This window comes from Trichechus manatus, unplaced genomic scaffold (genome assembly GCF_000243295.1).
Source record: "Trichechus manatus latirostris isolate Lorelei unplaced genomic scaffold, TriManLat1.0 scaffold00126, whole genome shotgun sequence".
Classification (NCBI taxonomy): Eukaryota; Metazoa; Chordata; class Mammalia; order Sirenia; family Trichechidae; genus Trichechus; species Trichechus manatus.
This window is the reverse complement of record NW_004444062.1, coordinates 4,370,334-4,396,414: the sequence shown is the minus strand read 5'-3', so window position 1 is coordinate 4,396,414 and position 26,081 is coordinate 4,370,334. Positions and strand designations below refer to the sequence as shown.

At 40.3% G+C, this 26,081-nt stretch overlaps 1 protein-coding gene across 8 annotated transcripts in view; it reads left to right on the top strand.

The window, feature by feature from the left end:
* The window catches only part of RHOH (ras homolog family member H), a 104,421-nt gene that overhangs the window by 30,292 nt on the left and 48,048 nt on the right, over window positions 1–26,081 (top strand). For 4 of the 8 annotated variants that reach the window (XM_023738925.1, XM_023738926.1, XM_023738924.1 and 1 more), the window contains exons 2-3: window positions 21,324–21,419; window positions 21,743–26,036. In XM_023738925.1, the coding sequence (XP_023594693.1) occupies window positions 21,958–22,533 (576 nt within the window). In that variant the 5' untranslated portion in view covers window positions 21,324–21,419; window positions 21,743–21,957 and the 3' untranslated portion in view covers window positions 22,534–26,036. Of the gene's footprint in view, window positions 1–21,323; window positions 21,420–21,742; window positions 26,037–26,081 lie in introns of those variants that run through there. The other 4 variants (XR_002825356.1, XR_002825355.1, XR_002825357.1 and 1 more) reach the window with 2 other exon arrangements.

Sequence of the window (26,081 nt, the reverse complement as noted above, 5' to 3'; positions counted from 1 at the left end):
TCAGCTTCCTACTCCCCTTCTGCCTTCTGGGCCTTGTCACTGGACTCCTGTACCTCGTTACTCTCATGGTTTTACTGGGCTGTCCACTCGCAGGCAGAACAGTGCACCTTGAAGGTAACGTCACCGGAGCCGTAACATTTTGGAATGCAAGTCCTCATGAAATAATGATTCCTTATTGCCCTGTTACTTGGTATCAGCAGAAAAGAGCAAAAGATGATTATAACCTCTTTGTGTTTCTGGTCCATAAACAAAACCAAGTTGACCTACTCCAGAAATTGTCTACTTGACTACAAGCTAGTTTAATTATTTTTCTGGAGAGGCCAAAGAACAAAATAAAAGAGAAAAATAAAGCAAAAAAGAAAGAAATATAAGGCCTTCCCACATTAGATGCGAGTCTTTAGGCAAGAGGTTTATTTCTTTGGGTGTCAGTTTTTAAAGTGAAAATTTTGAGGATTAGATTGGATATGTGTTCCCCAAGCACAGTATGCATACCAGTGGCAATAAGGAAGATCATTTTAGGGCAGGCATTTAAAAAAAGTTTTTTAATAATTATGTATTTATTTTAATGTTTTCAAAAATATATGTAATTATGAAGCAAATCTATGATTTCATGAATTTTATTGCTTAGGGCAAGGCCAGGCATAAAATGTGAGTTCATTTAATGATGATTTTCAAAAAATATCAAGTAAATAATAGTTTGGCTACTATATAGGTATGTCAAAAATGACAAATAAGGCAAATGAGTGACTAAAATTTGGGGGTTGGATTAGATGATCTTTTAGATTTCAATCAACTTGATCATTCTGGGCATCAATGACAAAAGGAAAGTTTCCATAAATTTTGAAAGTGAAATCCGTGCCTATTACCTAGAAAGCTCTTTTCCTGGGATTTTAGTTGTCCCAGAAAATTTTCTAGCATGCTAAGCAGGATGGTCTGGCCACAATCCAAATCACTGGAATATTCCAAGCTTTAAATTTTTTTTTTTCAAACTTGAGTGGTATCTGAAAGAGCCCTGTTGTGAGGAGGTGCAGACTGAGAATGAGAAGGGGCCTTACAGACCCAGTGGTTCCAACTTCTCATATGGCAGATGAGGTGACTGTGGTGGGTGAGAGAGGGCCTTGAACTTATTCGAGGTCATTTCATTAGTTAGAGTCTCAGGACCCAGGTCTCCTGTGCTACTCTTCTTGGAAGTAACTGTCTAGTGATACTAACAAATGGTACTCTTGCCCAGAGAGGAACTTCAGGATGCATTTATATTTTCTTTTACCAAAGGATCTTGAGATTTTATTTTTATAACTTTTTGTTACAAAAGTGACATATATGTTATGAAGGAAATTTGGAAAATATAAAGACATATAAAGAAAAAAGTGATCATATCAATAATAGCATTGTTAACATCTTAGTATAGTTCCTTACATACTTTCTCTTTGTCTGTTTTTTATTAAAAAATAGATCATATTGCTCATATTGTTTTGAGCTTGCTTTTTTCATGCAACAATGTTGTCATATACTTTTCTCCACATTATTAAATATTTTTCTATATTGGCAAGGAATTGAATGATAAAACAGATGGTCTCCCTCTCCCGCTTTTGGAATGTTATCCTACGTGGCAAGTGTCTTGTATTTAAAAGTGGATACAAATGAAGGCAAAAATGAACAGAAATGGCAAGTCAATTCCACAGTCAAGGAGTGTATTTTCTAAGAAACTCTGCTGCGAGAACAGACTTAGGATTATGCCTCTTGGTTTGATACACACTGATAATAGCTGTGTGGGGGAGTAAGCATTGGCATAATAGATGAATGTCAAACTCTAGTTAGGAGCTGTGGATCTAATGAGAGCTGCAAATCACTCTGCCAAGGGCAGATGGTTATCAAGCACCTCTCCATGGTAGGAACTGTACTAGTTGCTCCCCACAGGCATCTGGTCAACAATTTTTGGTTGTTTTAAGGCTATGGAACACTTAACCTAGAACTTGCATCTTTGGTATGGTTTCTAGAGATAAGTGAGTAATGTGGCCAATGGTTGACTTTTTGTCGAAGAAAGTCACAAAGATGTCTTAAAGAACTGAGCCCAAACAATAGTCAATTCTTGGTCTCTTGGCTATTTTGAACAACTACTACTCTGCTGTTGAGGGTCTGCAAATGGGTGGTGATTTCTCCAAATAGTCTCTGAGAGCTCTCTAAGGTACTTATTAGTTGCAAGTTCCTGTTGTCACAAATTAGGCCCACGAACTCTAAATTGCATTGAGATATATTCCCAGGAAAAGGTGTCCAGGTTCTGTTTTTATCTTTTGTAAATCAAAGATGGTTGCTACTGACATTAGACATTCACGAGGGCCCCTTGTGCTTAGCTTGGACAAATTGCCTGTGCTGAGGGGTTCTTGGCACTCTTGCCTTAGGGGCAAAGTTGGGGATGGAGAAGGAAGGACAGGAAAGAGAACGCAAGGCAAGACATGAGAAAAAGCCTGGGAGTCCAGAAGGGCATTCACAGCAGACACTTGGGGATGGCTGCTCCTGCACCTTTCCTGCTAGAATCTGTTCTCAAGACAGCATATGATATCAATATTTTCATGTTGTTGTTAACTGTAATCGAGTTGGCCCCCAAGTCATGGTGACCTCATGCACAATGGAACGAAATGTTGCCAGGTCCTGGGCCATCCTTATGATTAGTTGTAGATTAGGACATTTTGACCCACAGGGTTTTCATTGGCTAATTTTTGAAGTAGATCGCCAGGCTTTCTTCCTAGTCTGTCTTACTCTGGAAGCTCTGCTGAAACCTATTCAGCATCACAGCAACACACAAGCCTCCACTGACGGACAAGTGATGGCTGCACATGAGGTGCATTGGCTGGAAATCGAATCTGGGTCTCCTGCATGGATGGTGAAAATTCTACTACTGAACCACCAATGCTTTCAAAGAAACATGAGTATCAGCAGTGAAGGGGCCCTTAGAGCCCATCTAGTTCAATCCCTAATTCTACAGATGAGAATACTGAGGTTCAGAGAGGTTCAATGGCTTGAGCAAGATCACACAGTTGGTGGTAGAGCCAGGATTTGAGCCTGACTCTCATTCCAGGGCTCTGTCCACTGCAAGCTGCCTCTAGCGACAATACTGTGCGAAAAAATCTAGATCACTGCACTGACTCTCCCAGGGGTATTTACATTTTAAGATTTATCCATAACTGAGGGAGGATTGCTTAGTCCTCTATTAGAAGAATTTAGAAAGCATCAGGCAACTCAGAATCTACTGATAAGGAAAAAACTCCACCACATATTGTTAAGTGATAAAGGCATCATAGGGATTATAGTGTGGTATGCTGCGATTTGTGTATGAAAAAAGGATATGCGTGTGTGTATATGAATGATAATTACACGTATACATGCATACATATATGCTTGTGAATATATGTAATAATGTAATAAACCAAAAACCAAACCAAACCCATTGCTGTCAAGTGGATTCCGACTCATAGCGACCCTAGATATATGTGAACTCAAATAAGGGAGAAAAATAATACTTATTGAGAGTTTCTGGAAGACCTCGTGGAGGAGGTGGCATTTCAGCTGAGCTCTGGGACAAGTAGAACTTTACCAGGAAGAGTCAGGGTAGGGAAGTTTCAGAGCAGTTTGTACACTTATTTCTACACAAATGGGTGCTTTCAGGAGGTGAGAACAGCATAATTGAGGTTATTGAAGCAGGAAGAGCAGAGAGAGCTTGGGGATGCTATGTAGTCTGTAGTTTGCAGCAAGTTAGGTAAAGCAAAGACAAGGAAAAAGAGAAAAAGGAAACAGGGGAGTTCCTGGGTGGTGCAAATGGTTAACTCGCTCAGCTGCTAACTGAAAGTTTGGAGGTTCGAGTCCACCCAGAGGCGCCTGGAAGAAAGACCTGGTGATCTAAGTCCGTAAAGTCAGCCAGTGAAAACCCTATGGAGTACAGTTCTACTCTGACACACATGGGGTTGCCATGAGTCCGAGCTGGCTTGATGGCAATTGTTTTTTTCTTTTTAAATGAGAGAGAAGGCTGAATAGAGGTTACTTTACACCTTAACTTGCCATAAAGGGCCCTTTTCCAATTAGCTCCAATGTCCCTTCCCAACGTTACCTCCTACCTGTGCTTCAGCTACAAGGACCAGCCCTCTGCTCTTCAGACACACAGACCTTTCTTCCCACACACGCACCTCGGCACCGGCTGCTTTTTCTGCCTGAACGCTGTCCTCCAATTCCATTTTCTTTCCCTCCGCCAAGACCCAGTTTAAATGTCACTCCTGTCCACCCCCACCAGCCTGGCAGATTTAAGTCCTCCTCATCCTCAGTGTTCTCTTGGCATTTTGCATTTACCTTCATTACAGCACTTGTTCATTTACATTTTAATCTTTTGTGAGATGAAGCTGGGAGTGAGTTCATTTGTATGCAAAATGTTGCTTCTCTTCTCTCTAATTGAAAAGCTTACTCTCTAAGGTCCCAGCCAGATGGGGCCTTATTATGATGAAAATACCCACATCATGTTCTCTTTGCAGGGCCATCGAATTACCTCTCCCCGTGAAGTCATTTCTCCTATAAGAACAAAAAAATGTGAGGGTCAGAGACATTATCAACTAAGAAAAAAAAAATTTTAAGTCTCTAGGCCTAGTCTAAACTATATTAATGTTTTCTTTGTTATTTTCTGTCCACATTAGGCTCTTTAAAAGTAGACCTAGTTTAAAGCCAATTAAAGGTAGATATCGTGCATTTTTTCAGACCGCTGTGAATTTGGAATTTAATGTTAATAGAACATTATATATGCATAAGAGATAAATTAAACAATTAAAAAAGAATTTTGCTTTGGAGTATCCTGGTACTTTCAGGGTCATTATGATCTTGTCTCTCTCAATTTCTGTAAGTCCTTCATCAGAAGCAAAGCATTTAGAGAAATATTTAATCCTATTGCTATGTATTACATCTGCAATGTAATATATACACATATATATATGAAGTGTTGTTTTTGGGTGCTGTTGAGTCAGTTCCGACTCATGGCAACCGTATGTACAACAGAACAAAACACTGCCCTGTCCTGCGCCATCCTCACAACCCTTGTTATGCTTGAAACCATTGTTGCAGCCACTGTTTCAATCCATCTCGTTGAGGGTCTTCCTCTTTTTTGCTGACCCTCTATTTTACCAAGCATGATATCCTTCTCCAGATACTGGTCCCTCCTGATAATATGTCCAAAATGAGACAAAGCCTCGCCATCCTTGCTTCTAAGGAGCATTCTGGCTGTACTTCTTCTAAGACAAATTTGTTCGTTCTTCTGGCAGTCCATGGTATATTCAATGTTCTTCGCCAACACCATAATTCAAATGCATCAATTCTTCCTTGGTCTTCCTTATTCATTGTCCAGCTATCGCATATAAAAAGTACATATATCTTATTGCTTCATAGGTACAGAGTTTCTGTTGGAGGTGACGAAAAAGTTTTGGAAATTGTGGAGATAGTTGCATAACATTTTGAATGTATTAATGCCATTGAATTACACACTTAAAGTTGCTTAAAATTGCAAATTTTATGTTGTGTTTTATCACAATTAAAAGGAAAAGACACTAAATGACAAAAAAAAAAAAAAAAAAAAGAGATGTACATGTATATTCCAAAAGGGGGTTTAAAAAAAATCTAAGAAAATGTGTTCAAACTCTGTTCTTGGATTATTCCTCTTTGTTCATCCTCTCCTTTAGACAATATAGGAACTTGCTGTCTTCCTAGCACAGTTTTATTTACAGAAGGAGATTTGTAAGGTGAGCTGAGAATTCATAGCAAGCCTAAGTTTGCCCACCATCACACAGATACACCTGTCCTCTGCCTGGACCAGGTAGTGCACTGCTGGGCAAGGGAAGACAGTTCCCAGCAAGGACACCAGACTAGGATTGTACATTTATTTCTACATAAACGGGTGCTTTTTTCAGTTGCTAAAGTAACATGGACACCCTTCCTGGGCAATACATATGTTGTTGTGTTAGCTGCTGTCTAGTGGGCCCCTGGCTCATTGCCATCTCACGCACAACACGCGCAACAAAACAAAAGGCTGCCCAGTCCCGCGCCATCTCCATGATTGGCTGCAGCTCGGACCTTTGTGATTTTCGGAAGTAGATCGCTAGGTCTTTCTTCTTAATCTGTCTTAGTCTGGAAGCTCTGCTGAAGTCTGTTCAGCATCATAGCAACACACAAGCCTCCACTGACCTACAGGTGGTGGCTTAGCATGAGTTGCATTGGCTGGGAACTGAACCTCCGTCTCCCACGTGGAAGTTAAGGATTCTACCACTGAACCACCAAGCCTTCACTATTAGAAATTAGGTTGGTAGTATGAAAGAAATCACCCACCAGGACAAAAACGTCTTTCCAGCTCTCCTTCCTCACCTACCTTTATTTTAGGATTGCTTACTTTCATCAAAGGTGGTACAGTGGTTAAAGCACTTGGCCGCTAACTGAAATGTCGGCAGGTTGAAGCCATCAGCCACTCAACGGGAGAAAGATGTGGCAGTCTGCTTCTGTAAAAGTTATAGCCTTGGAAGCCCTATGGGGCAGTTCTGCTCTGGGGTCCTATAGGGTACCTACGAGTGGGAATTGACTCAAGGGCAATGGGTTTGGTTTGGTTTATTTTCATCAAGGTTGCAAGGGTAGGTAGGCTTCACCCAAGTGAAAGGCAGGTTTGGCCTGTGGGAAGGGAGGTAGAGTCAGCACAATGAACGGCCTCTGAGGCCAGACTGCCAGGGTTCAAACCCCAGGTCCCCTCATCAGCTTGTCATGTTGGACAAGTCTGTCCTTTACCTCTCTGCGCCTTAGTTTCCAGCTGTAAAATGGGACAAAAATTATATCAGTCACATGGTATTGCTGTAATGATTAAATGAATTAATTTTTATAAAGCACTTAAAACTTGCCTGGCTAATGGTAAGCGCCATTTAAATGTTTACTGTTATCATTATCTCCTAAGGGTCAGGTGCTCTGCTAGGCATGGTAGATAGTCTTTTTAATTGCCTTCAAAATCCTATAAACTATGCATTATTATCCACATTTTGCAGTTCTGGTTAAGTGACTTGCCCAGGGTTATGTTGCTAATCAGTGATGGAGGGGAGAGTTCTAAAAAGGGTCTGCCTACTCCACAACCTGGGCTCTTTGCAAATGATCGAGTATTGGCAATTTTATATGTTGAACCTAAAATTAAGTCACCTCACTTCATTCATTATTTCATACGTTATGAAAGGTGATTCCTCCCCTTCCCTAAAATATGAATAGGTCTGGGCTAAATGCCCAGAACAAAATACCTTTATTTCTTTTATCGTTTAAGCCATTTGAAAACTAAGGATTTATCTAAACTCTAGAAGATGTTTGACAGCTTAATGATTGCCCCTAAGGAGAGATGATCTCTCCTGAAGGAAGCTAATGAGAAAGAGAAAATCTATTTGAGACTAAAAAGCCACCAGTTACAATAAGATCTTTCTCTGAAAAAAAAGCAAAACTGATTGCTACTTTGTGAATGATTTGGAATATCTGTTTAGCTATCTATATGGCTTTGCACTTAAAATATTAAGGAAATTAAACATGGGCTCTAAAATGTAGACATAATATGTATTTTAAAAAATCATTAGTAGACGGAAAGAGTGCTGACTCAGATGATCAAGTTTTTGTGTTTTGAGTCGGACCCTGCCCCTCCACTTCCACCCCTTACCTCCCCACCCCTCAGACTTCCCTTACCTAAACCATTTCTCTCTAGTCATTGGTTTTCTCATGGGAGAAATGAGTGGGCTAAACTTCATGACCTTTTCGGTATCTAATAATGCTGTATTTTCCACAGGAGGTGACATGTTACTTTGCATTCTGTTTAGGGGTTGCTCAGTGATGAGGGAATACCAGGAATTTGGGGAATTCCCAGAACACATGATCACAAAATATATTTAAAAAATTGCAATTTATTTATCCAAAAAAGAATTGATAGCCTTAATCTCTAAGGATCTTTTGAAAATCATTAATAAAAGATGACTGCCTTGCTAGAAAAGTAGGCAAAGGCCATAAACAGATGATTTGTAAAAGAAAAAAAATATAAGTGGCCAATAAGCATATGAGAAAATTTTACTTTTCACTAGTCAAAAATGAAATGCAAATTAAAACAAATCAAATTGACAAGTATTATACCCAGTGATGGTGATAGTGTGGTGAAATAAATACTCTCATACACTGCTTTCAGAAATCCAGACCCATAGCAACTCATAGCAACACTGTAGGACAGAGTAGGACTGCCCCATAGGGTTTCCAAGGCTGTAATCTTTATGAAGGCAGACTGCCACATCTTTCTTTCGTGAAGTGGCTGGAGGGTTTGAACCACCGACCTTTCAGTTAACAGCTGAGCACTTAACCACTGTGCCACCAGGGCTCCTTCCATACACTGCTTATTGAGTAAAAGTTGGTCCAATCCTTTAATCTCTTTTGTCCCAGTAATTTCACTCCTGTTTATCCTAAAGAAATCATCATATATAAAATTTACATAAAAATGTTTACTTAGTGTTATTATAGTAAAACCTTAGAAATAATTTAAATGCCCAAAATAGACAATTGGTTAAATAAATGTTACATTCATATAATGAAATATTAGGTAGTCCTTAAAGTTTTGAAGAATCTTTAATGATACAGGAAATACTTATGATAAAACGTTAGATCAAAAAGACAAGATGTCAAATTGTATATTAAGGCATATTAATGTCTTAACAGGTTTTGGTTCTATGTGGTAGCTGGTTTTCACCTTCTTTCAATCCTTCATTATTTTCTAAATGTTCTATAAAGCGTATGTACTATTTTTATCATCAGAAGAAAGGATATATAGAAATAGTTCAGAGAAAATGAGTAGAGAAGTTATCAAGATCAGGAGACCATCTTCAGTCTGACAGGATCAGCAAAGAAAAGGCGAACTGCTATTCACCACCAATGACTTGAATACTTGTGTTGTCGATGGCTGTGTTGGTGGTGGTATGGGGGGTGGGGAAATGTGGAAATCCTGGGCCATGACGGTTTTCTTAGTCATAGATGGAGCTTTGAAGCTGGGAGGTATCTTGGGCTAGGTGGAAGTCTATCCAGATACCAGGCCGAGTCCATATATTTTCACAGTAGGTAATGATCAGACAGGGAGCTACTTTAAATCTGTCTTAATCCTCAAACAGAAACTCCCTACTGCCTTTTCAGGCAAAAAAGATCCCCAGGGCAGAGGGGACTCCCTCACTCTCAGAATTACTTTGATTTGTCATCTAGTTTTGTATGGGCAATGCGTTTTCACTCTTGAGTTTCTTTTCTTTCCTTTTAAAGTTATTTTCGTTATGAGTTTTTGCTCTTTTGCAAAGATGGAGATGCTATGCAGAAATAGGGCAGGGAGGGCCAGGGGAAGTTAGTGAATGTGATTATACAAGTTAGGAAGTAGAGTTTGGGTAATCTCAAAGTAACTTCAAGAGTATCCTTTGTCAGGAATTGTTTCTAGAGGTGGTTTCTACTTCCCAGGGATGGATGGTGATGTCCTATTGAGATGCAGGTAGAGTCTAGAGTTGAAGTACAAGGTTTTCTTTTTATCACTTGCTGGGGAATCATTACCCAGGGCTGTGGCTTTTCCTTCTTCTTACCCCTTCACCGGGCGTGAAGCCTTCAAGTACTTGAAAAAGTCAACGTAGCATACAAAATACTTTTTATTATTATTATTCTTTTCTGCATTTTCTCTATAATTAAAAAGTGAGAATAAAACTACAGCTTGGATGTAGTGCCGTAGAAGATAAAAGATCTTACCTTTAAAGATGACTATGAGGAAAAATTTTGAACATACAGAAAAGTAGAGAGAATAGACTAATGACCACCCATGTACCCACCACCCAACTTCGACAGATTCCAACATTTTCCCGATCTTATTTCATCTATCACCACTACTTTATTATTATTATTTTTCTTTCTGGAATAAAAAAAATCTCAGACATTATATTTGTTTCACCTGTAAATATATCAACATTGCTATCAGATAAGGACTTTAGCAATGTATATGACCACAATATGATTATAACCTAACAACATTAGCAATAGTTCCTTAATGTCGTCTAATACCCCAGCCATATTCAAATTTTTTTTTTTTTTAACTAAAAAGTTGTACAAAGGACTTTTTTTGAGGCTCTGTGGGCATCATGGACCCAGGCTCCTATCTTTATTTATTTAAATAATAGACTTTATTTTTTAGAGCAGTTTTAGGTTTACAGAAAAACTGAGTGGAAAGTACAGAGTTCCCATATATTCTCTCTCCCCTCTTCCACACTTCCCCCTATTATTAACATCTTGCTTCCCTGGAGAATATTTGTTACAACTGATGAGCTAGTATGGACACATTATTGTTAACTGAAGTCCATGGTTTACACTGGGTTCACTCTTTGTGTTGTACAGTTCTGTGGGTTTTGACAAATGCATAATGTCATGTGTTCACCATCACAGCATCACATGGAATAGTTTCACTGCCCTAAAAATCGCCTGTGCTTCACCTATTCATCCCTCCTCTCCTTCCCCTGAACTCCTGGCAACCACTGATCTGTAAGAAGGACTTTTAAAACTGTCTTATGAGCAAGACAAAGAAAAGGAGAGGGGCTTGGACAACTATCAGAGAGGAGGCCGAATTACTCAACTTTGTCTCGTCTCCAAGGAGAAGGAGAGGATAAAGTAGGTGCCTTTTAAAAAGGAACCAGAAGCAAGAGATGGTGCTTCTAGTAATTTCAGATGAATTCAGCTGTCCAGACCTAGAAAAATTTTTATCAAAGACACTGATGGCTCATAGAAATTCTCTATAGCCACAAGGGATCAGCTCAGCCTTTTTTTTCCCTTCCAAGCCAAACTTACTAAATAAAAAAACAAAAAAAACAAAGCAACTCTTCAAAACTGTACAAGTACATGCTTTTTTTTGTACATACTTATTCTAGAAATATTTTAAAATGCACATAAGCAGGGGAAAAAATGAGAATCTTCTATAATTCCAGGACCCAGAGGCAATTCACTTTAACTGGTTAGTATATGTATGTATATACATATATTCCTCTTGTTCAAATCTATGGAATTATACTGTGTGCGTATCATTTTGAAACCTGCTTTTTTTTCCCACTTAATTTAGTTAGCCTTTTTCCATGGCTGCTAATATACTTGTACAGTTATTATAAAGGATATCAATCATAGGGAGAGACTATAATTAATTGATAGTTAATTTAATTATATACGGTCCCTGGTGGCACAGTGGTTAAGCGTTTGGCTGCTAACCAAAAGGTCAGCAGTTCGAATCCACCAGCTGCTCCTTAGAAAGCCTATGGGGGCAGTTCTACTCTGTTCTATAGGGCCGCTATGAGTCGGAATTGACTTGACAGCAACGGGTTTAATTATATATATTTTCCATTAGAAACAACATAGAACGTATGTGTAGTGAAATATTTCATGTCAAAGTTCATGAAAGAAGAACTATATTTGCTGCCACCGTTTCTTCTCTTTCTACTCATTCTTATCCCTTGTGATGTGGACACAGCCTAGCTGGCTCTCCTGAAATTGCTGGCTCATCAGCAGGCACTCCAGCATGAAATACCAAACTCTTCCCCTGGTCTCATAGACCCTTCTCTCCTCTGGTGTTTTCTGTGTTTGCCAGTGGCTTCCCCAGGCCCGTGGGCTTACAGCCTCAGAATCATCTCATGTCATAAGGCCTGTCTGTCTGTTCTATCTCACTGCATCTATTCTAGATGCCACGAGTTGGAATTGACTCGATGGCAATTAATTTGGAGTCCCTGGGTGGTATAAACCAGGGACTCCAATTAACTGAAAGGTTGGAGGTTCAACGTCACCCTGAGGTGCCTTGGAAGAGGGGCCTGATGATCTACTTCTGAAAAAAAGCAGCCCCTGAAAACCCTGTGGGGCACAGTTCTACTCTGACACACATGGGTCGCCATGAATCGGAATGACTCGAGGCAGCTGGTTTGGTTCCGCCTTTCTTGCACTATTGTAGGCATTTTCAAACTAGTCTGTCTGATCTTTCCCCTCTACAGTCCAGCCTAACCTGCTACAGTAACAAACTTTCTAAAGCCCGGTTTTAATACAGCTCTCACTGGCTCAAAAATCTTCTGTGGGGTCCTACTGTCAACAGAAACAACGTAAGTATCTTCTCAAAATGATCTTCCATGCTGTACTCTATCTTACCATCCTCTTAGGTGCCCCAAGTATTTTTTCTTCGTTGGTCACGTCTGTCTTTCTCTTCAGTTTCTGCACATCTAGAGTGCAATTCTTTTAGGGACCATGTTCTTAATATCATAACCTCCACAAAGCCCTCTTTGACTCCTGCCAGTTGAAAGTAGCACTTTCTTCCTTTGCTGGTATTTTATTTGTTCCTACCTTAGACACTTGTTCAAGTTTATGTCTTCTTTTGCTCATTAGAATCTAAGTTTCTTGAGGACAGGGACTGTGTCTTATTCAGTTTGGTATCAGCGTCATTGTATAGCACAATGCTGAACACACAGTAGGTGTTCAAAAAGTCTAGGGAATGAGTAATATTTAAGTTAAAGAAAGAATGGATTGGTAATTGTCTATGTGCAAAAGGTCTGCGGATTTTAAATGTCTGTGGAGTCAACTGGTATGCTGTAGATGCTGACAAGCCTAAAGCAATCTTGGATTGTATTAAAACAAATACGAGCTCATCTCTCAAAACCCTCTCCCGTTTCCTTTCTCTACCGTACACTGAGCATCATGAAGTGCAACCTCTCTGAACTACTTTCCTTACCCCTGGGGCTTTGCACATGCTTTCCCTACCCCTATGCCCTCTCTTTTCTTTTTGGTTTGTCAAAATCTTACTCATCCTGCAGGTCCGATGTCACCTTTTAAATTTTATTATTGTTAGTTGCCATCAAGTTGATTCCAATGCGTGGCAACCTCATGTGTGCAGAGTAGAACTTCTTTGTAGGGTTTTCAAGGCTGTGACTTATCAGAAGCAGATCTCCAGGCCTTACTTCCAAGGCACCTCTGGGTAGGTTTGAACCACCACCAACCTTTCAGTTGGTAGCCCAGCACTTAACTATTTGAGCCACCCAGGGACTCCTTTAAATGTATTGTTCCCAGCTCATCACTCCTTCCTCCCACCTCCAGAGATTTAATTGCTCCCTTCTCTGGGTTTCCATAGTACTGATTCATCTCATCATCATCATAACCGATTGCTGTCAAGTCAATTCCGACTCACAGTGACCCTATAGGACAGGGCAGATCTGCCCCCATAGGGTTTCCAAGGAGTGGCTGGTGGATTCGAACTGCTGACCTTTTGGTTATCAGCCTGATCTCTTAAACACTGTGCCACCGGGTCTCCATCACATCATAGCAGCTATATCTGCCGAGTGTCTATCTCATTCTGTGTCAAGCACCACTCTATGTGCTTTACATTCACTAGCCAATTAAATCCTCATCACAACCTTGTAAGGTAGGTGCTATTATTATAGCCTATTTACAGTTGAGAAAGCTGAGGTTTAGAGGTTAACTAACTTTCAGAAGATTGTACAGCCAGGAGGTAGTGGAATTGGGAGGCAGTTTGGTTCCAGAGTCCATTCTCTTAATCACCATGTTATACTGCCTCTATTGACAAAGGAATTGAGGCTCAGAGAGGTGAAGTAATTTGCCCAACACCACACAGTAAGTGGCACACATGGGATCACCATGAGTTGGAATTGGGAACTGATAAAAAAAAGTTTTGAGATGAGGTTCTAGTATTCCCTAAAGACTGTGCAATGGGCAGTTGCCTGGTTTGCTAGCTTTGTAATTTGACTGAAGTTGGACCAGGCTGAGAACTTTAGAAGATGCGATTATTGTGCTCCTTGGTGTGGAAGGATCCAGTCAGGTCAGGGCGGCTGGAACAGAAGAGGAACCAGGTTCCTGCTTTACCTGGGACATCAAAGGGGCATGGTTTATGACTCAGAGGGGCTTCGAGACTTAAGATGCTAAGATATGAAAGTTCTCAGGACTTGAGTTGCTCCGTATTAATTAAACTAAATATGCTTCCAGCTTAGGAAGGTAAATACTGCTTAGAATCTTGACTTTGGGGGAAGACGCATGACAATTCGCAAACCAGCAGCTTGCAAATGAACTTTCAGAACAAAATCCATTTGGAACAGTGATGATTACTGTATAAAAATAAACTGATTTATTTTTTGATTTTGAGGAGAATTTAGTGATTATTTGTAGCAATTAGAAATGTGCTGGATTATTAAAGTGGGATTGGAATAACTGAAATAAACTCTTACAAGATGAAATTTAAGGTTAAATACTGCTTAAGAAGACGTTCACTGCAAAGACAATAGCCTTACTTTTGAAAAATATTTTTTATTGATGTTTAAGGTACGTACAGAAAAGTGAGCACAATGTAGGTGTTCAGCTGGATGGATTTTCACAAACTTGTGAAACCAGCACCCAGACCAAGAAACACCACATTTCTTTTAAAAATATCAAGAACTGGTTTCTTTGTAGGAAGGAAATAGTCATAGTGACCTGAATGGAAGAGGTGGCTGGGAAAATTGTCTTGAGTCTGAGCTTGTATAGGAAGCATAGTTTTATTTGGGACACCTTCGAGGGGGCTGACAGAAATGATGGGATATTGAGTGATACTTAGAGCTACTGCTACTTTGGAGTCAAACTCTAATTGGGTCTAATTTACCTCCGCCACTTCCCCAGCTGTGCGACTGTAGACAAGATCATCAACCTTCTGAAATCTCTGTAGTTGTCAGGCTGTCATCCCCAGGAAGACAGCGACCATCTTGTTCACTGTTACATCCTCAGGGCCTGTTATAGTGCCTGTCACACAAGATGTCCTAAACAAATGTTTGCTTGTTTTCTTAATTTATTTTTTTAATTGTTGTAAAAAACGAAACTATATATATAGATATACATACAAACTCAGCATTTGCTAATTCAACATTTTTGAGGTGCACAATTTAGCAGTATCAATTATGGACAAAAGTTTCTTTAACAAATACTTTTTAAAATGAATGAAACAATTAATGAATAATATATACAAAGCACTTGGCCTCTGGTAGGTAGGTTCTCAATACATATAAATAAAAATGACAAAATGACCCATTGACCGAGCAATGCCCCATTTGTGAATATATCGCTCAAGAAAAAACTTTTACATCAAAAGTAATTTTTATAACACTATTGATGGCACAATTGTTATCATGATGAAATACTGGAACTAACTCAAAGACTGTGCTAACAATGGGAAATGACAAATTATGAATTGTTGAATCAATGGAAAGCTATTTAGCTAAATACCTGGCAAGTGTGTAGACAACATTGAAGATAATTTTTTTTACTATGAAAAAATGTATAGAAGATATTATATACAAGTGTACAATTATTAGAAAATGAAAACTGAGTAAGAATTTGGAGTGGTACAACATGATTAATGGAATTGACATCACTAAATTGTACATGTGAGAAATGTTGAATTGGCAAATGTGTTATATATATTTTCACAACAATTTTCAAAAAAGAATTTGGAGTGATAAAATTCAGAGACGGTAAGATTTTTTTTTCTATTATATTGCTTAAGATTTTTTGAATTGTCCCCTTTTCCCCCAAGAAAAAGAAATGAAAACAAAGACTCCACCTCCCCTTGCCAGATGGGGCACTCTCTGTGGTTCACCCATCCCAAGCCAGGCCTGCCCTTGCTCTGGTCCCTGCTAGGCTCCCCACTGAGGGAGGGCACGGGCCAGAGATGAGCTGCTGAGAAGTGGGATGGTTTTCTAATCATCTAAATGTGTTAGCGTCATGGCACTATCAATTACCTTAGTGAACATATCGGTCAACTCAGGTCCTTTGCCAAAAGCTCTTGGAGGAGTTTGACATTTAGATATCTTCTCTGTAATTGACAGACCATCCATGGCTGATGACTGTCATGGGTTCATACTTTTTAAAAAAGAAAACTGAGGATTCCATCAGCTTTTGGAGTAGCCAAAGAGCCAAGACTCTCTTTATATTGAATCCTTATCATAATCGCATGAAGAAAAGTGCTTTTCTTATTTTCGTTTTATGAGGAGACCAAGACTCAGAGAGGTTAAATAACTTGGCTATGGTCACCCAGCTTACCTGTGTTTAAAAAAAATGAATCCATGAAAATCATGTGAATTAATTATTTGGTTAACTCACTTGCAAAGGCTAACGTGTAGTCTGTTTACAGAATTCTCATCTTCCATGGCTGCTTATCGTTCCCTTTGACTTTCAGGCAAAGACTGCAGCAGGGAATGTGTTTGAAGAAGCAGAGCTGGTTAGAATGGGCATCTGCCCAGCTAACCTAAAACCTGAGATAATAATAATTAGTTAATAATGGTCATAATTTTACCTTAGTTTTATATTATGCAAATCATTCTGAAGGGGCTTTCTCACAAAACAAACAAGAGAGCATTTCCAAAAGTACAAAGTACTGTAAAAGCACAAGCACAGATTATTGTTGTGTTGTCTTTTCCACCTGAGCCTTACAAGCTCCCTGTAAAGATGATAGAGCAGATCTCATTCGAGTTTTACAGATGAGGAATAAACCCAAGAGGACCACCAATTTCAGCAGAGTGTAATTATTGCTATGTTAGAGGTACTACCAGTTGCTGTCAAGTCTACTCCAACTCCTGGCAACCCCATATATGTCAGAGTAGAACTGTGCTCCATAATTGTTTTTTTAAAAAATTTTATTGGTTTTAGGTGAAAGTTCACGGTGTAAATTAGTTTCTCATTCAAAAGTTTATACATGGATCATTTTGTGACTTTGGTTGCAATCCCTGCAATGTGTCAGCACTCTCCCCCTTTCCCTTTCTCTTTCCACCCTGGGCTCTTCATGTCCTTTCGTCCCGTTTTCCTGTCCCTTCTGCCTTCTCGTCTTTGCTTTTGGGCAGGGGTTGCCCATCTGGTCTCCTATACTGGATTGAACTAAGAAGCACGTTCCTCACGTGTGTTAGTGTTTGTTTCATAGACCTGTCCAATCTTCGGCTGAAAGGCGAGCTTTGGAAGTGGATTCAATTCTGAGTTAGCAGGATGTCTGGGGGCCATAATCTCGAGGGTTCCTCCAGTCTCTGTCAGACCAGTAAGTCTGGTCTTTTTTTGTGAATTTGCATTTTGTTCAACATTTTTCTCACAAGGCTCTGCCCAGAACCCTCTATCGTGATCCCTGTCAGAGTGGTTGGTAGTGATAGCTGGGCACTGTCTAGTTCTTCTGGGGTCAGGCTGGTGGAGGCTGTGGTTTATTTGGTCATTAGTCCTTTGGACTAATATTTTCCTCGTGTCTTTGGTTTTCTTCATTCTCCTTTGCTCCAGACAGGATGGGACCAATAGATGTATTTTAGATGGCCACTTGCAAGCTTTTAAGATCCTAGACGCTACTCAACAAAGTTTGGATGTAGAAAGTTTTCTCTATGAACTGTGTTATGCCAATTGACCTAGATGTCCCCCGAGACTATGGTCCCCAGCCCTCAGCCCCAGTAACTAGGGCCCTCAAGGTGTTTGGACGTGTCTAGGAAGCTTCTTTGACTTTGCCTTGGTTAAGCTGTGCTGACTTCCCCTATATTGCGTGTTGTCTTTCCCTTCACCAAAGTTAACACTTGTCTACTATCTAGTTAGCCCTGAGGCGAGCAGCCTAACATGGTCCAGTGGGTGGCCCCACTCATGTAGCTATCTGAACTCTATTGTATTGAGACATCTATAATTGGGCCTCCCCTGCTGGTTAGCCACTTGTGAAATACACCTGGAGACTTGCTTTTATTTTCACCCTTTTGGGGTGAATTTCTCCCTTAAAAAATATTCCACTGAAGTCAAGCCAACTGACCTTACACATTGACGACGTGACCCATGCCAGTTCTGTAGTAGGCACATGTGACACTTTCTGAAGATAATCTGTCATGTCTATATAGGGTATTGCTCTAACCTGGACTAGCATTCCTCCTCCCTCCAACTCCTCCCAGCTCCATATTTGGCGATCTGCTGAAGGCTATGCATTTCATCAAGGTTTAGCATCCATCTTTACTGCTACAGAATGATGCTGTGGTTTACGTTCTTGTATTCACTGTAGCTGGTAATAAAAGTTCTTCCTTTGGTTTATGTTTTAATAGAACCACAGAGAAAGCTAATCCTGTCTAACCATAGATTAGCTTTTTTTAGTTTGGGAAACCAAGGCCCTGAGAGCCGACTTGATGTGCCTCCTAATGTCAGAACTGGGAGGTGTGTGAGGTCACTTGACTGAACAGAGCTTTCTCTCTGGTCTGACTCTTTGGAGCTCTCTGGCTGGCAAAGCCCAGAAAAGAGTTTCTTTGCTTGCATCAAATTTTTGTTTTTATGCTACAAGAAGAACTCCTGTATTTGCTATTATGAGACTTTTTAAAAAATATATTCCTGGCTAGGTATAAGATACACAGAGCACACTTTGCTAGAGAAATGTCTTTAGTGCTACTTTAAATTCCCCACTTATAACTAATACTTGTTTATTATTTCAGTTAATAATTGTTATTTAACAATGTTATTAATAATAAAGAGTATCTCAGGTTTACTATGTGCCAAGGATCCGTGGTGGTGCAGTGGTTAATCACTCGGCTGCGGAAGTTTGGTTGTTCGAACTCACCAGGCGCTCCACAGGAGAAAGATGTGGCAGTCTGCTTCTATAAAGATTATGGCCTTGGAAACCCTGTAGGGCAGTTCTACTCTGTCCTATAGTTCTATTCTGTCCTTGCTATGAGTCAAATCGATTGCAACGGGTCTGGTTTTCAACAGGTTACTGTATGCCAGGCACTATGCTAAACGTTTTATACATTTTAGCACATTTAATACTGTCAACAACCTTGTGACATAGGTATTTTTACATTGATGTTTCGGAGGAGCAAACTGAGGCTCAGGGAAGTAGGGCACACAGGTAAGCGTTCGGGCAGCCAGGATTCAACTTCAGGTCTACTAGACTTTGAAGCCTGTGTTCTTAACAATTATGTCTCACCAGCTTCCTTTTGCAGATAATCACTCAGGAAATTTGGCTTTTATTCAATTGCTTTATAGAGAGATTCCATTTAAATACCCAAAAGCCCGGTATATGCACATTTTTCGTAGTTCTGGTTCTGCTGCTTTGGGGTCAAAATAAAACTTAAAAATGTCTTTGAAGTTCTTGGCTCTGGACTAAGTAATGAGGGGGTCACAAATGCATGTATTTAAGTCATCCCTAAGTCTGAGGAAAGACAGCCTAACTGGGACCTGACAGAGCCCCAAGGGGAACTTATTTCCTCAAAGGTCTGGTGACAAATAGGTGTCTAGGACCATCGTGGCCGAGAGTGATCCAACTTGTGATTTCAGATAGGTTCCAGCTGAGTATCTGACACTCCAGCCCCTGTGCTATGGACAGTTCATATATGGTATTTTAAATGTATAGAATGAAACAGATAACATGATTATAGTTCCCACATGCCAGGTTCTGTGCTAAGCAAGACTCTCCTTAAATTGAATCTTCATAATAATCACATGAAAGATGTGCTTTTCTCATTTTCATTTTTTGAGGAAACCAAGACTCAGAGAGGTTAAGTAATTTTGTCAAGGTTACCCAGCTTCCGTGTGTTTAAAAAAACGAATCCATGAAAATCATGTGAATTCTTTATTTGATTAACTCATTTGCAAAAGCTAATGGGTGGTTCAGTTGTAGAATTCTTACCTTCAGTGCAGGAGACCTGGGTTCAATTGCTGGCCAATGTACTTCATGCGCAGCTACCGCCCATCTGTCAAGGGAGGCTTTCGTGTTGCTATGATGCTGAACAAGTTTCAGTGGAGCCTCTAGACTAAGATGGACTAGGAAGAAAGGCTTAGTAATCCACTTTCAAAAAATCAGCCAATGAAGACTCTTTGGTTCACAACAGTCCAATCTGCAATTTATCATGGGGATGGCGCAGGACCAAGCAGTGTTTCGTTCCATGGTGCATGGGGTCATCATGAGTCAGGGGCCAACTCAAAGGCAGCTAACAACGACAACACTGTGTAAATTAAACAGAGACTGTGGGTTGACAAGGATAGGTATGTCTTGGAAGGGAATGTCAGGACTGATTTTTAAAAATTATGCCTTGAAGCCGAGTTATAGGTCTGCTTCACATTGCTCTACGTGTGGTATGTCAGGAAGATCCTCAACGGGGGAGACGATAAGCTGTTAAAACTGAACAACTCCCCCGTAGCCTGGACAACGCTCCAAAACTTCTGAGTGTCTTATCATTAAACATACCCCTGCAAACCAACCTCATTAATCCCTCAAGAATGCCCCTTCTTGTTTTCCCAAGGATCTTACTCACTTTGAAGTAACAGATGGTAGATGTTTAACCTAGAAGTTTCTTTTTTCCCAAGACCTGTATCTCTAGAAGCTTGTGTATTCCATGTGACTTGTTCTGCGCTAGTGTCTAACCATCAAAGAACCAACTGTACATTCTTTCTTTTATCACAAGATTGTAAATGGCATATAAGCAAAAAACCGATTTGCGATGGTCACAGCAGTCTGCCTTAGAACTGACTGCCCGTTTGCAAACATCTCTCTTTCTCTCTCACTCTTAATAAATAGTTGATCTCTTTAGTTGTCAAAGTCTTATTGTTTTCAACGAAGCCCAGATTGTGTTAAAAACCTTTAGTCTGAATTTTGGTCTGAAAGACGTTTCCTTTGCCTGAAGCTGGGTTGGCCTCTCCCCAAAGCTGATCTCATCGTCTGGAGCTCTCTCACCTTCAGTGAATGAGAATTTATTTGACCTTTTCATGAAATTCAGATTTTGCCGACAATTATTCAACACTGCACCATCCTTGTTTACGTGACTGGCACTGAATTTGTTTGCTTTCAAGCCTATAGTTTTGTTTCACAGGGACCTAGCAGAGTCCCTGATCCATAGGTGGCCATCTCCAAACAGTGAAAAATAGAAAGAATTTAATCCTTGCAACAACTCTGAGAAGTGGTCCCTAAATTTATCACTATCTTGCAGATGTGTAAACCGAGGCTCGGAGATAAACTGCTCAAAGCCATAAGTAATGGGGCCTGATTTCAGATGCAGAAAACTCTAAGGACCACGCCCTTTCTCTTATATCTCTAGTCATCTGTCCAGTTTCCTGGAAATATTGATATTTTAGAGTTTGGGAAAATCTCAAGGGGAAAATTATAGCAAACTTTTACAGGTCTGGTGATTTCTTTTCTCCTTCCTCAACACGTATTCCCACATAAACCAAAGGCTGGGTGATTAATCGGTGAAGGAAGGGCATGTTGTAGTATCTGCCATTCATTACATTTCTCTTTCTTGCAGTCCCCAAGGTGGCTGGAATCCATCAGAGACTGAATAGACTGTGAGCACTCTCAGCTGCTTTCTCCCCTTGTCGGAACAGAAGCCAACACACACCAGGTTGCTATTGAGGTCTTTTTCATGTTGCAATTAGAGAGGTTGCTTGTGCGTGTGTGTGTTTATCGCTAGGCTGATTTTAGAGATAAAATCACCTTCCGCTTCTTGACCGGGTGTAGTAGTGGTGTGTGTTCTTGGGGATAACAGATCCAAATTTTCTTTGCCAAGGGGAAGGGAACTTGACTCTTAGGTGCGCTTAGGGGGAGTGGTTACACTGTGATGGGGCCCACATTTAATCAGTTTGCCCATGAGGAAACCCCCTGACGGCAAAAAAGGAAAAAAAAAAATAAGTGCTCAATTTTTTTCCCTTTCTCTTTTGGTCCCAGCTGAAGACAAGGCTTTGGAGGTTTTTAAAGTAGCCTGTGCTTCTTCCTTGGACGGACGGGGACAAGTAAAATTTTACAAAGTGCTATCAGAGGCCCTGAGAACACAAACACATCTGGTTTTCGTTCCCTTGCTGAATGGCGTTTGCTGGAGCAGCCCACTGAGGGCTCTTTTCCTCAGGATTCTGTACTTATAACAAGGAAATCAGCCTGGAAAGATGCTGAGTTCTATCAAGTGTGTGCTGGTGGGAGACTCTGCTGTTGGCAAAACCTCTCTGTTGGTGCGCTTCACCTCAGAGACCTTCCCAGAGGCCTACAAGCCCACAGTGTATGAGAACACAGGAGTGGACGTCTTCATGGATGGCATCCAGATCAGCCTGGGCCTCTGGGACACAGCCGGCAATGATGCTTTCAGAAGCATACGCCCTCTGTCCTACCAGCAGGCAGATGTGGTGCTGATGTGCTACTCAGTGGCCAACCATAACTCTTTCCAGAACTTGAAGAACAAGTGGATTGGTGAAATCAGGAGCAACTTGCCCTGTACCCCTGTGCTGGTGGTAGCCACCCAGACTGACCAGCGAGAGATGGGGCCCCACCGGGCCTCCTGCATCAATGCCATAGACGGAAAGAAACTGGCCCAGGATGTGAGAGCAAAGGGCTACCTGGAGTGTTCAGCCCTCAGCAACCGGGGAGTGCAGCAGGTATTTGAGTGTGCTGTCCGAACTGCCGTCAACCAAGCCAGGAGGCGCAACAGAAGGAGGTTCTTCTCCATCAATGAGTGCAAGATCTTCTAAACCCCAGACAGACCCAACACTCATTTACTCACCCAGAGACTAATGGGTAAAGAGAGAGTAGGCAAACCTGGAAGAGTTGATACTCTTTCTGTATACATCTTGAGCAGTGTTTCCTCTTGGGCACAGTTGTTGATGAGACTCGGCCTCTGAATAAATTCTACAAAAATCAACTCCTTGCCCAGTCCAATAAAAAATTCCATGGTAAGCTGTAATGATTATTTCATTTTTATTAAAAAAAATTAAAATGAAGGTCGCCCATGTCCCTTTAATTTTAGACAATGAAATGAATTTTGCAAAGAACTTCATATTTAAAGACACATTTTATTTAAATATTAACAAAGTGCATAGCTCTTGTATATAATTAGGTTTGGAAAGTCTTTTCCTATGTGCTTACAAACACAAATTCCTGATGAGTAAAATGACCTTATGGGGCTCTGCCACATGTTTATAGCGTTATTATTGTCTCCTGAATTGCTAGTAATTTTATCGAAACCACTTGTCTGGATTTTACTAGGTAATCAAATTTTTAAAATACCATAAACTGATCCTTTTGGTTAATTTTCCATCTACCTATCTTATTTAAAGCTGTAAATAAAAATATAATTCAATAACATATTTTATTACTGCCTGATGATTTGCATATATGTATATCATTAGGCAGTATTAAAAATGTTATTGAATTATATTTTTAATACTGTCTAATGATTTAAATTTAAATCGGAATCCCTATGGCTGCTAACCAAAAGATTGGCAGTTCGAATCCACCAGCAGCTCCTTGGAAACACAATGGGGCAGTTCTACTCTGTCCTATAGGGTCGCTATGAGTCGGCATTGACTCGACTGCAACAAATTTTTGGGATGATTTGAAAATTATCACCTATATTTCTCTATAATTATAAAAATCTTTTAAAAAATTTACTGTATTACCTTTCACCCAAAGAACTCCAATTATACACTAAATAGACCTATCTCACTCACCAAGAAAGACTGAAAGAAAACCTTTCAGGTGGCGAATCAGATTGCTCCAAGTAATAGCCGTAGAACCTGGGACAGAACCCAGGAAGCCCATGTTCATGTCAGGAACTACTGCACTTTGCTCGTTTCCTCTGCCACTGTGGTTCCTATCTGGCTGCAGGTCTAGTGAAAGAGAGCAGACTCAAAGTTCCGTGTGACAGTAATTTAGCAAACTCTTTCTCGTTTGAGCTCTAAATTCAGCTGGCACGCAACAGAATTTATTAATTTTAGTATCTAAACAGAATAATTAAGGTTTCTAATATATGTATATGTAAGGGGGGAAAAGGTGGAATTTTTAGCTTTTACTACTTCATGAATATGGAGCACCTGAGTGAAAAGTCACAAATTAGTGGGATGGAATACAGACACAAGGAACAGGAAAGCTGTGTAGCAGTTGCTCAGATACTCGATAAAAAGCTATCAGGGAAATACTGGATAAATAGGGACATACACACACACACACACACACAGACACCAAGCCCTGCTCTATCTAATAGCTTAAAAGCAATGCTCCTGCTAATCTGTTAAAGTTGGAACACAAGTTTGTGTAATTTGAGGAAGAATTTGTGAAGGCTGGCACACAGATGAATCATTTGCTGCTGTAATCAAATAAAACTCACAACCCTTCTGAATCACATTTGTTAAAATAGTTATGATGCATGGCCATTACACCCAATGGTAAGGAAGCTGGCGTTAATGACTATGATTAGAATTATGTATGACATCACCAAACCAATTTTTCAGTTTCTCTGTATGGTTAATTCTTTATAGCTATAATTACTGTCAAAAATCAACATTGTGTTCCTCTTCCACATAGCTTTCTCCTTCTTCTCTCATCTCATCCACATCCAGTAAAAAGCCAGGGAACTGGATCTCAGTCTCCATGGCTGATGTCCCCTCAATTCCTTGGGACTGACATGTCTGTCTTCACCATGACATCTTTACACCTCCAGTCCTGTGGCTTGTCCTTGACCCTATGTCACCCATGTCCCTGTACTTAAGAGTACCTATATCCAGCTCTCTGCACTGGGTCTTCTGAGCATTGGAGAGCTTAAAGTCTGACCAGGCAGGGGCGGAGGTGGGCAGCCCATATCCCCTGGTATCCCTGCTGATCCTTCTCCCTCTCCCTATCACAAAAACATTCAACTAACTAATGCAGAGTTTCCTTCAGGGCCAAGTTTGTGGGGAGTGAGAGGGCTATTTAATATTTAATATGTTAGTAAGAATGAATTTCTAGTCACTAAAATTGGCTGCCCCCAAAGCTTTTCTTTCCTTCTTGTTGAAGGGAGATGGGAGGAGGGGGTGTCTGAAGGTGGGAAGGAACCAGGTACCAGATTCTAACTGGGAGAGGAGGAGATGTTTCTATGGTGGAAGGGGAGGAGCTGAAGGGAAAGCAGAGAGGACAAAATCAAACAATACAGACTCCATGGCTTTGTCATTACCTGGGCAAGGACACACAAGATGAGACCTCTGCCTCTTGGCAGGAGCCAAGCTTAAAGATTTCCTCTAGGAACCGTCACACCTCAGAGCAGGGAATTTTTGTGTAAACCCTCCCCAGTGATAGGACCTGGAGGAAATTAAGGTTAATCAGCATCTTTCTTTCTTACTAGACCAGATCCTTGAAGACATAAAAAAACAAAAACAAAAAACAATACTGAGTTGCCATCAAGTCAACTTCAGCTCATGAGGACTCCATATGTGTCAGAGTAGAACTGTGCTCCATAGGGTTTTCAGTTTTGGGAAGTAGATAGCCAGGCCTTTCTTAGTTGCCTCTGGGTGGACTCAAACTACCAAGCCAAACTTACTAACTTTTGCACACCCAGGGAGTCCTCTTGATGGCATTCATCTCAGTGTCTCAGGGCTTAGCACTGGGAAGGGATAGGAGCTGAACAAAAGTCTGTTGAACTAAACTGAAGAGAAAAAGACAGGAATTGTGCGGCTGTGCCACCTAAGTGGTTATGGGAAAGAAACAGATTCTAGCCAACCTCGCAGGAGTGAAATTAGGTCATTTGGTGGAATCCATGTAATCACTGTGGTTTAGAAGTGTGTTCTACATGCATGTATATTTATTTTTGTCTGCCTAGACTCAGGCATATTCTTATACTTCAAAAGTCTTGGTACCTTTTTGTGGACTATATTATATGTCGATTCTTTTTTTTTCCCAAGGGAGTAATTTATTTAACAATGAGCAATCCAAATAATGTTCTGGTTCGTGCTTTTTTTCTTAATAAAACAAATACTTTTCTAATAAATTTGCATGGATATATTGTGCAATTAGTAAAAATAACCCATATATAAAAATTCTAGACCATCCATTCAAGTAATGGATCATAAAAGTCTTTCACTGAATTTTAAAGACATTCATCTGTAATTTCTCCTTAAGCCCAAGTTTGGCGGTTAAAGTGGCTGAAGCACTGAGGTTTCTTATTTCAAATACGATTTTTTTTTTTTTGGCCAGTACACATATTGTTTTATGACATTGGTTAACAACCCCACGACATGTCAACACTCTCCCTTCTCAACCTTTTTTTTTT